This window comes from Ictidomys tridecemlineatus, chromosome 6 (assembly GCF_052094955.1).
Source record: "Ictidomys tridecemlineatus isolate mIctTri1 chromosome 6, mIctTri1.hap1, whole genome shotgun sequence".
Classification (NCBI taxonomy): Eukaryota; Metazoa; Chordata; class Mammalia; order Rodentia; family Sciuridae; genus Ictidomys; species Ictidomys tridecemlineatus.
This window is the reverse complement of record NC_135482.1, coordinates 122,096,997-122,110,034: the sequence shown is the minus strand read 5'-3', so window position 1 is coordinate 122,110,034 and position 13,038 is coordinate 122,096,997. Positions and strand designations below refer to the sequence as shown.

At 38.0% G+C, this 13,038-nt stretch overlaps 1 protein-coding gene across 7 annotated transcripts in view; it reads right to left on the bottom strand.

Annotated features, from left to right (window-relative positions):
- Zdhhc20 (zDHHC palmitoyltransferase 20) overlaps positions 1 to 9,166 on the bottom strand; it is a 77,723-nt gene extending 68,557 nt beyond the window's left edge. For 3 of the 7 annotated variants that reach the window (XM_040281326.2, XM_040281327.2, XM_040281328.2), the window contains exon 1: positions 8,835 to 9,165. In XM_040281326.2, coding sequence (XP_040137260.1) covers positions 8,835 to 9,153 — 319 coding nt within the window. In that variant the 5' untranslated portion in view covers positions 9,154 to 9,165. Of the gene's footprint in view, positions 1 to 8,834 lie in introns of all 7 variants that reach the window. The other 4 variants (XR_005732025.2, XM_021735474.3, XM_005338608.5 and 1 more) reach the window with 4 other exon arrangements.
- Between the last annotated feature and the right edge of the window lie 3,872 nt (positions 9,167 to 13,038).

Genomic DNA, 13,038 nt, shown 5'->3' with positions numbered 1-13,038 from the left:
AAGACATATACTATTAACATTTTAGTATATTTGCTATTATTCCCTTCATGTACTAATGACATCCGAAGAAGCCCTCTTGATCATAAACAATATGTTCAAATGACTGAGAGCATACTGTGGGTCAGCAATTTTTACTGTCCAAGGTATTTAGGAACCTTCTGCTGCTGCCTTTTAGGAGAAAACTACCTTATTTAAACAAGACTGAAATCTGTGAGTCTAGATTTCCTTTATTCTTAGAATGCAATAAGGTTAAGAAGATCTTCAGAGGACTTTAATATCTGTGTTTTTACATGCTGTTCAATTAATGTTAGTGAAAATTAACTCTTCCTATGACTTCAATGTGTGGTTCAAAGTTCATGTTAGTAAAATGAAGCAGTGGGAAGAATAAAAGAATGTAAAAGAAATGTTTTTAAACAATTAAAAAAACATTTTCAAGACCTATGGATCTTTTTTTAATATTTATTTTTTAGTTGTAGTTGGACACAATACCTTTATTTATTTTTATGTGGTGCTGAGGTGAGCATGTGCCAGGTGAGCACCCTACTGCTGAGCCACAAACCCCAGCCCAAGACCTGTGGATCTCTATAACAAACAAATAAAACTATTAAAAAGAACACATTAAAAATAAGTCACTTTCATTTTTAATGTGTTCTTTTTAATATTTATTTTTTAGTTGTAGTTGGACATAACACCTTTATTTCACTTGTTTATTTTTTTATGTGGTGCTGAGGATCAAACCCAGGGTCTTGCACGTGTGAGGCGAGTCCTCTACTGCTGAGCCACAACCCCAGCCCCTCTTTGGGTGTTTAAATGCCTATTTATTCAAGAATATGTTACAACTTTGAGCAATACCTCAATCTGTGTTGCTTATATGCTTATAGGAATTGTATTATGTATTACTATTCTTAAAACAGCAAATGAGGGTGACAAGGAAGGCTCCCTCCCTTAGACAACATACTCTCTTCACACACATACTTCTGACACTACCAGCAGCTTATAGCAAAATAGGGTATAAGTTTTGGTAATATGATCTTCAGATAGTCAGTTAAGGAAAAAAAAAATGAAAACTTAGTGAGACTTTGGAAGAGAAAACACAACTTTAACAAAAATACCAACTCTTGCCAAAAAGGGAAGGCCGGAATAAGTGTACTAGTGGCTATTAAATCTTTTCTCCATCCCCAATAGCATTTGAAAGCCCACTCTGCCAAAACCTTATATTATTCTGTAAGCTAAGTACTATTATCATACTTTATAGCAAGAAAACAAATTTGTAAGGCAAAATTATTTACTAAGATCATTCAAAACTAATTAAGATACAACAAGGAGGCTAGTGTGGTAGTGGCAGAGTGTAGCAGGCTTCTGTATGTGTCAGGAATATGTATGTGGGAAGGTATGTTCTTTGAGGGAGCCCTCCTAGTCATCATCATGTGAAATTTTGTAAGAAGAGTGTATCTGACGCTTTTCCTATTAAGCATCTAAGCAACACAGATTTAAGTGCTGCTATAATATGTAACACATACACCAGAACAGATGGCACTTACACTTAAATGCTGAAATAACACAGCAAAGATAAAGGCAACAATAGTTTTACAAGGAATAGATTTCTTTTAGATAAAAAGAGTAGAAATGAAATTATTTAAGAGAAGAAATAAGAGAGAGTATATTATGCCTGCAACGCTATAGTAAGGCTTTTAAATTAAAAGAAAAAAAAAACAGCCAAGTTGTGAGGAGTGATATGTCCGGTGCTAATTTAAAAGGGAACATTCTGGCTATTTTCTAGAGAACAGACTGGGATAAAATGAGAAGAGACGTTACAACCATAGTATAATGGATATAGGTGAGAATGTAAAATAGCAAACCATCCCAAACAGTAGTGCTTTTAAACAGAACCATTTATTATTTCCTATAATTGTGAGGGTTAGCAGTTTGGGTCCTAATCAGCTGGGCTCCTTCTACCACCTGTTGTCATCTAACACCTCACCTGGGGCTAGAGCCTAGGAAGGTCTCATTCACACATCAGAGGCTTTGGCTCTTGGCTGGCCTCTCAATCCAAATGATCTCTCACTCAGCAGTCTACTCTGGATTTCCTTACATAACAGAATGTTCCAAAGAGATAAAGCAAAAAATGTATTATGTCTTGAGGCTTAGGATTTAGGACTCAATATCACTTCTACCTCATTCTGCTGGTTAAATCAAGTACAAGACATGGCCAGATTCAATGACTGGGCAAAAAGACTACTGATGTGAAAAGGTGCAAATTATTGCAGACATTTTTACACAAGGGCTTGAAGAAGTATAATTGTAGTGATGTACTGAGAAGCAGATGGATTTTAGTTCATTTACAACACTTGATGATTAATTGGATGTGGAATGATTTTTTTCAGTGAAGAACCGTGAAAGATGCAACTATTATTTACTGAGGTAGGGTAAGAGGGGCAGCTTCAAGCGGGGGAAAAAAAAAAAATCAAGAATTCTGTTTTGGACATGTTAAATCTGAGATGCCTATTAGACTCCAATTAGCATACTATTTCTATTCCATAATGTGGAAGTGGCCAAAGTAGAAGCAAAGCTTATTTGCAAGACTAAGGCATATAATTTTTTTTCAAGTAGTCTGACTTGGTTTCTAAGTTTTCCAACATCTTTACCTTTTATATGTCTTGTTTTTCAAGAAAGCAGTAGAGAGCCAGTCGCTGTGGTGCATGCTTATAATCCCAGCTACTTGGGAGGCTGAGGCAGGACTTCGGGTTCAAAGCCAGCCTCAGGCAAAAGAGAGGCATTAAGCAACTCAGTGAGACCCTGTCTCTAAACAAAATATAAAATAGGGATGGGGATTGTAGCTCAGTGGTTGAGTGCCCCCGAGTTCAATCCCCAGTACCAAAAAAAAATAGAGGGGCTAGGATGTAGTTCAGGGGTACAGCATATGCCTAGCATGTGCGAGGCCCTGGGTTAAGTCCCCGCGCCACACAAAATAAACAAATAAATAAATAAAAGGAAGCCGTGGAAGTCCTGAAGAAGATTCAGTTCATATGGAAGAAAATACATTTGGATTTGTGTGTGTGTGTGTGTGTGTGTTTAAGTATATATTTATAGAGTACTCTTAAACCAGATTGCTATATGGTAAATAACTCACCAGTAGCTGTAAGGAAAAAACCTGCTATCCAAAAAATAAAACAAACAAAAGGCTTGGGCAATTGTAGAATGTAAACAAAGAGATTTGCAAAGCACTACAGCTTTCAAAGTCAAGTTATCTAGAAAAATCATTACATTTTACAATATGAAAACAAATAGGAAATAGCAAATTAATAGTTAGAAAATTCTGATTCATATTTTAAATTTTTTTCCATAATTATGCCAACCATTGTAGATGAGATCTAGGGAACCAGATTTTTAAAAGATTATCAGCATAATTTGAAAAAATCATTGTTTCACAATCCAAAAGAAAGAATATAGAACCAGTCAGCCATTAGTAGCCTTTAAAAGCAAAGACTATAAAATACATGTTTTGTAGGTATAATTATTATTCTGGATGTTCCTGTATTCTAAAATTCCAACATGATTCAAGAGAATTTTTATAAGAGTATGATGCTATTCAATTTAACATATATTAATTGAAAGTCTACAAGCATGGGACTGTCTAATGAATCAAAGATGACAGGATGCAACCATACTATAAATCTTATTATTCAAGTATTTAAACATGGTAAGAAAGTTCATACTTTTTTTTAATATTTATTTTTTGGTTGTAACTGGACACAATATCTTTATTTTATTTATTTTTTTTAAGGTGAGGCTGAGGATCGAATCCAGGGCCTCCTATGTGCCAAGCAAGCACTCTACCACTGAGCCACAATCCTAGGCCCCATACTTTTAATATTCTAATTTGACTTATAAATGTAAGTATACTAGAAATATATTTCTAAGTAAAACTGTAAATATCTTTAAAAATATATTTACACAAATCAAAACTACTTTAAGATACCATCTCACTCAAGTCAGATGGCAGGTATTATGAAGACAAACAACAGTAAGTATTGGCGAGGATGTGGGGGAAAAGGTACACTCACACATTGCTGGTGGGACTGCAAATTGTTACAGCCAATATGGAAAGCAGTATGGAGATTCCTTGGAAATCTGGGAATGGAATCACCATTTGACCCAGCTATCCCCTCTCCACAGACTATACCCAAAGGACTTAAAAACAACATACTACACACAGCTACTTCAATGTTTATAGCAGCACAATTCACAATAGCTAAACTGTGGAGCCAACCTAGATGCCCTTCAGTGGATAAATGGATTTAAAAAAATGTGGCAAAAAACACAATGGAATTTTATCCAGCATTAAAAAAGAATAAAATCATGGCATTTGCAGGTAAATGGATGGCGTTGGAGAAGATAATGCTAAGTGAAGTTAGCCAATCCAAAAATGTTTTCTCTGATATATTTTCACTCATAGTAGGGTAGGGAGGGGGAGCATGGGAGGATGAGTTCTAGATAGGGAAGAGGGATGGGAGAGAAAGGGAGGCAGAAGGGGATTAGCAAGGGCAGTGGAATGTGAAGGACATCATTATCCAAAGAACATGTATGAAGCCTCGAATTGGGTGTAAATATATAAACAAATTTGAAAACTTGTGATATATATGTAATAAGAATTGTAAAGCCAAAAAAAGCAAAGTACATGTATAAAGGCATGAATTGGTATGAACATACTCTATATACAAAGATATGAAAAATTGCACTCTATATGTTAAATAAGTATCGTAATGCATTCCACTGTCATGTATTTTAAAAAAATAAAATCAATAAAACTAAAATACACACACACACACACACACAAATTAGAACATAAAGTGGAAAATAAGGGGGAAAACACTGAGATATACTATAACACAGATGAACATCAAAAACATGCTCAGTAGGGAGCTGGGGTAGAACACTTGCCTAGGATGTGAGACACTAGGTTCAATTCTCACCACATATTAAGTAACAAAAATAAAGTTCTATCAACAACTAAAAAATAAAAAACACCACAAAACAGACCCAAAAGACCAGTTATTGTATTATTCTGTTTATATGAGATGTCTTGAAAAGGCATATGGATCCCGAACATGGACAGTGGTTGCCTTAGGCTGGGGGAAGAAAGACCGAGTAACTATAAATGGGCATGAGGGATCTTACTGAGGTCATAGAAATGTTCAAAAAAAGAACTATTGTGATTACTACACAACTTCATAAATTTACTAAAAGGCATTACATTGTACATTTTAAATGAGTGAGTTTAATGGAATTTGAACTATACCTTGTTAAAGTTACTTTACAAACAAACAAACCCCCCAAAAAACCCAGGAGGCTGGGAATATAGTTCAGTGGTAGAGTGCTTGCCTAGCATATGCAAGGCCCTGGGCAATCCTTGTCACTCCAACAAAAATCAAAAAAGTCTAAAGGAGGCTGGGGTTGTAGCTCAGTGGTAGAGCTCTTGCCTCATATGTGGAAGCACTGGGTTCGATTCTCAGAGCCACATATAAATAAATGAATAAAATAAAATCCATCAACAACTAAAAAATATATATATTAAAAAAAGTCCAAAATAAATTTTACAAATATATGAAAGCTGAAATTGTTCATCTCCAGCTGATCTAAACCACTTTTAGGCATGAAGTGATAACAACAGATGGAAATATGATCTATAAAAAGAAATAAAGGGCACTAGAAATGGTAATTAGATGAGTACATGTATTTATCTTCATTATTTAAACCTTCACAAAAATTGTTCAAACAAAATAAGCAATATAATGTGATGTTTGTAACACAAAATACATGACAACAACATAAAGATTAGGAAGGAAGAAACAAGTGTTTTTATAAGGTACTGTTTGTGAAAAGGTGTATCACTTGAAGGTAGACTATATAATATATAGTTTTTTTCAGTTATTGAAGCTAAAGTCATGCTATAAATATGAGGCAACTACTTAAATAACAAAAAGAACGACAGATAATAAACTAACAAAGGAAATGAAATAATCAAAATTTGAAAACATAAGTTCGATTAATTCAAAAGAAGAGAAAAAAAGGGAAAGAGAACAAAGAACAAGTTGGGCTAGGACTGTGGCTCAGCGGTAGAGCACTTGCCTGGCACTTGCGGAGCTCCAGGTTTAATCCTCAGCACCACATAAAAATAAAATAGATATATTATGTCCACCTACAACTAAAAAATAAATATTTAAAAAAAAAAAAATGACAAGCCAGCCCGGTGGAACACACCTGTAATCCCAGTGGCTAGGGAGGCCACAGGAGGACGATGGTGAATTCAAAGCCAGCCTCAGCAAAATTGAGACATTAAGCAACTTAGTGAGACCTTGTCTCTAAATAAAATACAAAATAGGACTGGAAATGTGAATCAGTGGTCGAGTGCCCCTGAGTTCAATCCCTGGTACCAAAAAACAAAAAAAATAAACAACAATAACAAACAAATCACAGTCTTAAATTTAAATATATTAATAATCACATTAAATGTAAGTAGTCAAACACCTGAATTAAAAGGCAGAGATTTTCAGATTACATGAAAAGGAGGAAAAAAAAGAAAAGCAAGACCCAAATAGATGCATCTTAAAAGAAACACACTTTAAATACACAGGCATAAACAGGCTAACAGTAAAAGGACAGAGAAAGATATACCATTCTAGCACTAATCAAAAGAAAGGTTAATGACATGTTAATATCTGCCAAAGTAGATTTCAGGGCAAATAGTATTGTGAGGGATAAGAGAATCATTTCACAATTATAAAGGGACCAACTCATCAAGAGGACTTAACAATTCTTAATATTTTATATACCTTATTACAGAGCTGAAAAATACATGATGCAAAAACTGATAAAAGTACAAGGAGAAATAAATACATGATAATCATACCTATCTCAATAATTTAAATAACAAATAGAAAAGATTTAAATAACATTACCAATTTGCCCTCAATGATATTTATGAAGCATTATGACATAAATGAAATCCCAGCAACAAACAGTAAAATACACTGCTGATTACAGAATATATCTTTCTCAAGTGTATACAGAAACTTGAATACATTTTAAAGGCTTTAAGTCTCACAAAATACAAAAGCTGGTTCTTTGGAGATCAATATAACACTTCAGAATCAACTATGTGAACAGAGGATACTCAATAATGGCACTTGTTATGTGTACCACTCTAAATCTGAAGATGTAGTGAAGAAGACACAAGGATATAGACTCAGGTTACAGTCCCACTCTACATATTTCTATTTGAAAAAAAAGATTAAAATGTCTACCCTTGGACAAACCACACAGGTCTTCTGAGTAATAAATTTCCTAGAAAATAATGAATTAGACCAACTCTATAAACTCTAAGATCTTCTATATGCTAAAGAAGAGATACAAACCTACTATTAACAGCTCAAAATGACCCAAGTATTCAGATAAAAACTCTAGAAATCTGAATTAGCACTTTCCTCAAAATTAATCAGGTTGACCAGAGAGGAAAAGTTGTTCAGTTCACCCATAACTAAATATTTTCAAACAGAAGCTTTGGGGGGAAAAGCTAACAAGGTATTTCAGTCTTATTTAAAACCAAAAACTAATAGTATTATTTTATCTTTTCTGTTTATCACTCACCTAAGATGGCCATGTTAAGTGTATCTATTTTATCCTCAATATTAACTCCTAATAAGGCTGATATTGTGCGAGCGTGGTGCGTGTGTGTGTGTGTGTGTGTGTGTGTATAAACAAAATGAAGAAATAACAGAGCCTGCACTGGAACGAAGCCCTCTTGATCAAAAACAATTTGTTCAAATGACTGAGAGCATACTGTGGGTCAGCAATTTTTACTGTCCGAGGTATTTAGGAACCTTCTGCTGCTGCCTTTTAGGAGAAGAAAGCTACCTTACTTAAACAAGACTGAAATCTGCAAGAGTCCAGATTTCCTTTATTCTTAAAGGCAACCTATTCAAACCAGTATATTAAATCCTTGAGGTGTACCTGCAATCCTTTTTCCTAGGAGTCAGGTGAAAATCGGTGCTAAAAATGGAAGATCGCAAAAATAAAGAAGACCCCCAAATTGAAGATAGTGAAAAAAATACACCGGGCTGGCATGTAGCTTAGAGGCAGAGCACTTGCCTAGCATGTGTGAGGCCTTGGGTTCAATCCCCAGTCCCCAGTACCGCAAAAAAAAAAAAAAAAAAAAAAAAAAAGCACGTCAGAATAAACAGCCAAGGAAAAATAAATAAATAAATAAATAATGTTATTCTCCCATTCTGTCTTCATTTTATAGGTCGCAGGATTCAGACTTGAAAGAAATGAACTTTAGAATGGGCCAAGTACCACCCAAAATCAAAAGCTGGAGCTCACTCATCCTCCAGGTCAGTGCACCAAAAGACACACCTCCCTTCCCCCAACCCCAGCAGCCGGCTTTACAGGTGACAAGCGTCTTGCGCCGTTTGGAAAAACAACCTGGAAAGCACAAATTTGTTTTTAAAAATATTAACAAAAGCAAAAAGAAGGGCTACACACACACACACACACACACACGCCCCTAAACCTACGAAGGTCGACTGGCCCCGTTCGGAGAAAACGCATTTCTGAACATTCCGTCATAGAAGACAGAAGGATGGGCAGCCCCTGAGCGAACGCTAGAAGCAGGAAGCCGCGGGCTCTCTGGGCCGCAGCGCGGCCTGGGGCATCCAGGCTCCCGAGCGTCAGGCGCCGCGGCTCTAACAAAGCAGCGGGCGCGCGGCCTCGGCCTGCAGCCGGGTCCCGGCGACGCCCCGTGCCCCCGCCTTCCTCCCGCGCCCTCCGGTACTCACACGCGCAGAGCTCCACCACGTACGCGTAGTAGGACCAGATGATCACGAAGGAGATGAAGAGCACCGGCACCCATCCCACCACGCGCTGGCAGCAGCGCCACACCGTCCAGGGCGCCATTTTCCGCGGGCTACGGTGAAGCCCCGTACTCGCCTCGGTAGGGAGACTCCAGATCTCCGGCGGCGGCGACGGGGTTTCTCTGTCCGGCTCCGGGCCAAGATCTCCCGCCTCTCCCGCAAGGGTAATCAAAGATAAAGTCCGAAGCTTCTCCTCGTCTCCGCCCCTCTCAGCCCTGGGGCTGGTCCCGCCCCCACTCCACATCCTGTCGCCCCTCCCCCCGTCCCTCCCCCACCCCCACCCTGCCCGAAGCCGGTCGCCTCAAGTCTCCGCGCTACCGGGGCGGGGCTTATGCAGCCGGAGGGAATGGGCGGGCCCGCCGCTTGGGACCGCCCACGGGGCGTGGCGGGTTGGGGCGGGCCGGGAAGTGGAGAGAAAGAAGTGGAAATCTAGAGGCTAGGTAGTGGCTGGCGGGTGTGTGTGTGTGTGTGTGTGTGTGTGTGTGTGTGTGTGTGTGTGTGTGTGTGTGTGTGTGTGTGTGTGTGTGTGTGTGTGTGTGTGTGTGTGTGTGTGCTTTTTCAAATATGACAATGCTGTGCTGTACCACAGCATGCACATGAGGAATGTATTCACTATAGGGTTCCTCCCGTTATTCTGTGTATCTCTGATAAAGAACCCCTGGGCTGTGCTGGGCTGGGGGTATAACTCTGTGGTAGAGGTCTTGGCTAGCATACTCGGGGCTCTGGATTTAATCCCCAGTTACAGCTAAAATAAAATAAATAAAAAATACCTTTACTTTGAAATAATTCCATCCATTATTCAAGCGGAACTTATCTTTTGGAAGATGAAACCTGTAGGAGCATGTGATTTAGGATAGAACCATTACAGAATCCATCAGATTGATTTGAAACTCATACTCAAGGTTGAGTTGTGAAAAAAGGTGCAGGTAAATGGCTCTTTCCCTGCTTCCCCCAAAAGACTACTGAAATTTCAAGAATTTATTTACAACTGGAGATTGCTGAGCGATGACTATAATCATACTAGAAGCATCATTGTGAAGACATCATAATGCAAGGTCAAAGCATGAGAAGTTCAATTCCAGTCAACCAACCACCTTAATACCAGTTCCTGCTACTACTATGTTTGAGTTAGTCTCCAGATTTTAACTAGCAACTGCTTACTAAAGTTTCCAGGAAGAAGACTTGCCCACATTTGTAGTGTGATGAAAAAAGCAAGTAATGATTGTTTTACCTCTGCACAATACTGCTTGAAATAACAAAGCATGGTGTCTCCAGTTTTATACCTTAAAAATCCTGTTAGTGACAAAGTTGACACTAGGTTCAGGACATTAAAGTGAATTATATACACTCGTTTTCCAGAGATATTGCTTAGAATAACTAAGCTTTAAGATGCTATTTAGATTGACATGGAAGAATATAAAGCCCTTTCTCCTCCTACCACATCTACACAATAGAATCATATTAAAGCTTAACACGAATACCATGTCATCCAGAAGCTCCTTGTCTGCTGGAAATAATTTCTATTTGGTTTTTTTTAAAATTTTTTAATACTTATTTTTTAGTTTTTGGCGGACACAACATCTTTGTTTGTATGTGGTGCTGAGGATGGAACCTGGGCCGCACGCATGCCAGGCGGGCGCGCTACCCACTTGAGCCACATCCCCAGCCCCAATAATTTCTATTTGTTATGCCATTTTGTTTATAATGCTAACTAAGAAACTATATAAGCTCCTTTCCTAGAGCTGCTGTACCAAAGTACCACAAACTGGGATCTTAAAGCACCAGAGATTTATTGTCTTACAGTTCTTGGAGCTAGAAATCCTAAATAAAGGTATTGGCAAAGCTGTTCTTCCTCTGAAACCTGTAGGGAGGATTTGTCCTTGCTTCTTCCTAGCTTTTGGTGGTGGCTATCAGTCCTGGGCATTCCTTGGCTTGCAGTTGCATCATTCCATTATCACCTGGCATCCTCTTCCCTGTGTCTATCTCTGCATCTCTATTAGTACTGGATTAAAGGTCTACCCTATTCCAGTATAACCTCACTTAACTAGCTACATTGATAATGTTTCTATTTCCAAATAAGGTCATATTCTGAATTATGAGGAGTTTGAACTTCCAGAGACATTTTGGAGACATAGAACACAAATTTAGTTTAATTTTAATTGAAATGAGTCACCTTGCCTCCTACTTTGTAAGGTTCTTGAAGGCAGAGTATTTTTTACATATCTATTTCCCCTGCAGTGTCGTGCAAGTAGGAAATATTTAGTAAGTAATTGAATAGACATTTGAAGGTTTTTGTTATCTAGATGTTATTCCTGACTTTTGGAATCACCAGCCAAATCACACTACTTTCTGATTCCAAAATTACCACTGTGTGTCTAAAAAGGTTTTGATTTTTAAATGGAATCTATAAAATATTTCTGATCTATTTCCTTGTCCTAAAGTCATTCCAGTGAAGATATATTTGGGGGGAGGTGGTAACATTTTCATTCTTTCGGGAATGTTTCTATCTTTAGTGTCTACAGACATGAGTTATTCAATGTTCTTTTTCTTAATATATATATTTTTAGTTTTCGATGGACCTTTATTTTATTTATTTATATGCGGTGCTGAGAATAGAACCCAGGGCCTCACACGTGCTAGGCAAGCACTCTACCACAGATCCACAACCCCAGCCCCTTCATTTGCTATAAGCTAACATCTAAACCCCTTTCTTTTCCATGTTGGGCCAGTGATTTAACTCCATCTCTGCTACTGATTGTAACAGAAGGGAATCATTAGGCAGAGCCATTATGTAAGCAGAATTACATTGTCTGACAGTCACTCTGGCCATGGTAAGAAGAATGGATTGAAGGAAATAAAGTCTAGAGGAAGGGAGGCCAGTTGAGAGACTGCTGTAGTCATATAAGTACAGGTTGATCATGACCTGGAAAAGGATGGTGGAGGTGAAGGTGACTGAAAAGAAAAGGCTGCTTCAGATCAGCTTTGGTGCACCACTATGCCCCAAAACAGCAATGGCAGATAAAATGGAACACCTAAAAGACAAATGGAGATTCTGTCCTGCATTCCCAACTCTGTCCTCTCCATCCCCCAACAAAGGAAATAAAATATTGTGCTGATCCATCTCTAGGATTGTGGCTTTCAGTGAAGACTGGAGGACTACAGACCCCTAACCCAAGAGGGCCAAGCTGTCAGCTGTTCTGGTGACTAAGCTCTGATTTTGCCATTATAACCACCAGCCAGGAATCTCTAAATACCATTTTAAGTTCTAGTTCTGGACTAAGGAATAATAAGGGCAAGTAGAGGCAATTATGAAGCCTTATGGAGGCCTTTTTGAAACCAAGTAGATACAGATATGGAAAAAATAGAGAAGAAAAAACAAATTTACAAATTTTAAAAATTAAACCACAGTTCCAAAACACATGAAGAAACCCAATACTAAGGTCACAAATAGGGGCCGGGGTTGTGGTTCAGGGATAGAGGGCTCACCAGCAAGGCACTGGATTCGATCCTCAGCACCACATAAAAATACATAAAATAAAGGCATTGTGTCCAACTACAATTAAAAATTTATTTTTTTAAAAAAGGATGCAAATAGGGGCTGGGGATGTGGCTCAAGCAGTAGCATGCTCGCCTGGCATGCATGCGGCCCGGGTTCGATCCTCAGCACCACATACCAACAAAGATGTTGTGTCCACCGAGAACTAAAAAATAAATATTAAAAAAAATTCTCTCTCTCTCTCTCTCTCTCTCTCTCTCTCTCTCTCTCTCTCTCTCCTCTCTCACTCTCTCTTTTAAAAAAAAAGGATGCAAATAAAAACAATCAGAACTTGAATCCACATGACATAGAATTAATTACAAGAAGTAGCCTAACAAAGACTTTTACAAACAGTATTTGGTATGTGTACTCAAAGAGGTTAAGTGAAGAAATAACTTCTATCTAAAAACATGAAAATTTGAAAATAATAGACAAAAAAATGAAAAAAAGAACAGGTGTGGGCTGGGGTAGAGCACTTGCCTAGCAAGTGTGAGGCACTGAGTTCAATATTCAGCACCACATAAAAATAAATATATTGTGTCCACCTACAACTAAAAAAAATTTTTTTTTAAATTAAGAACAGGTGGATTTGAA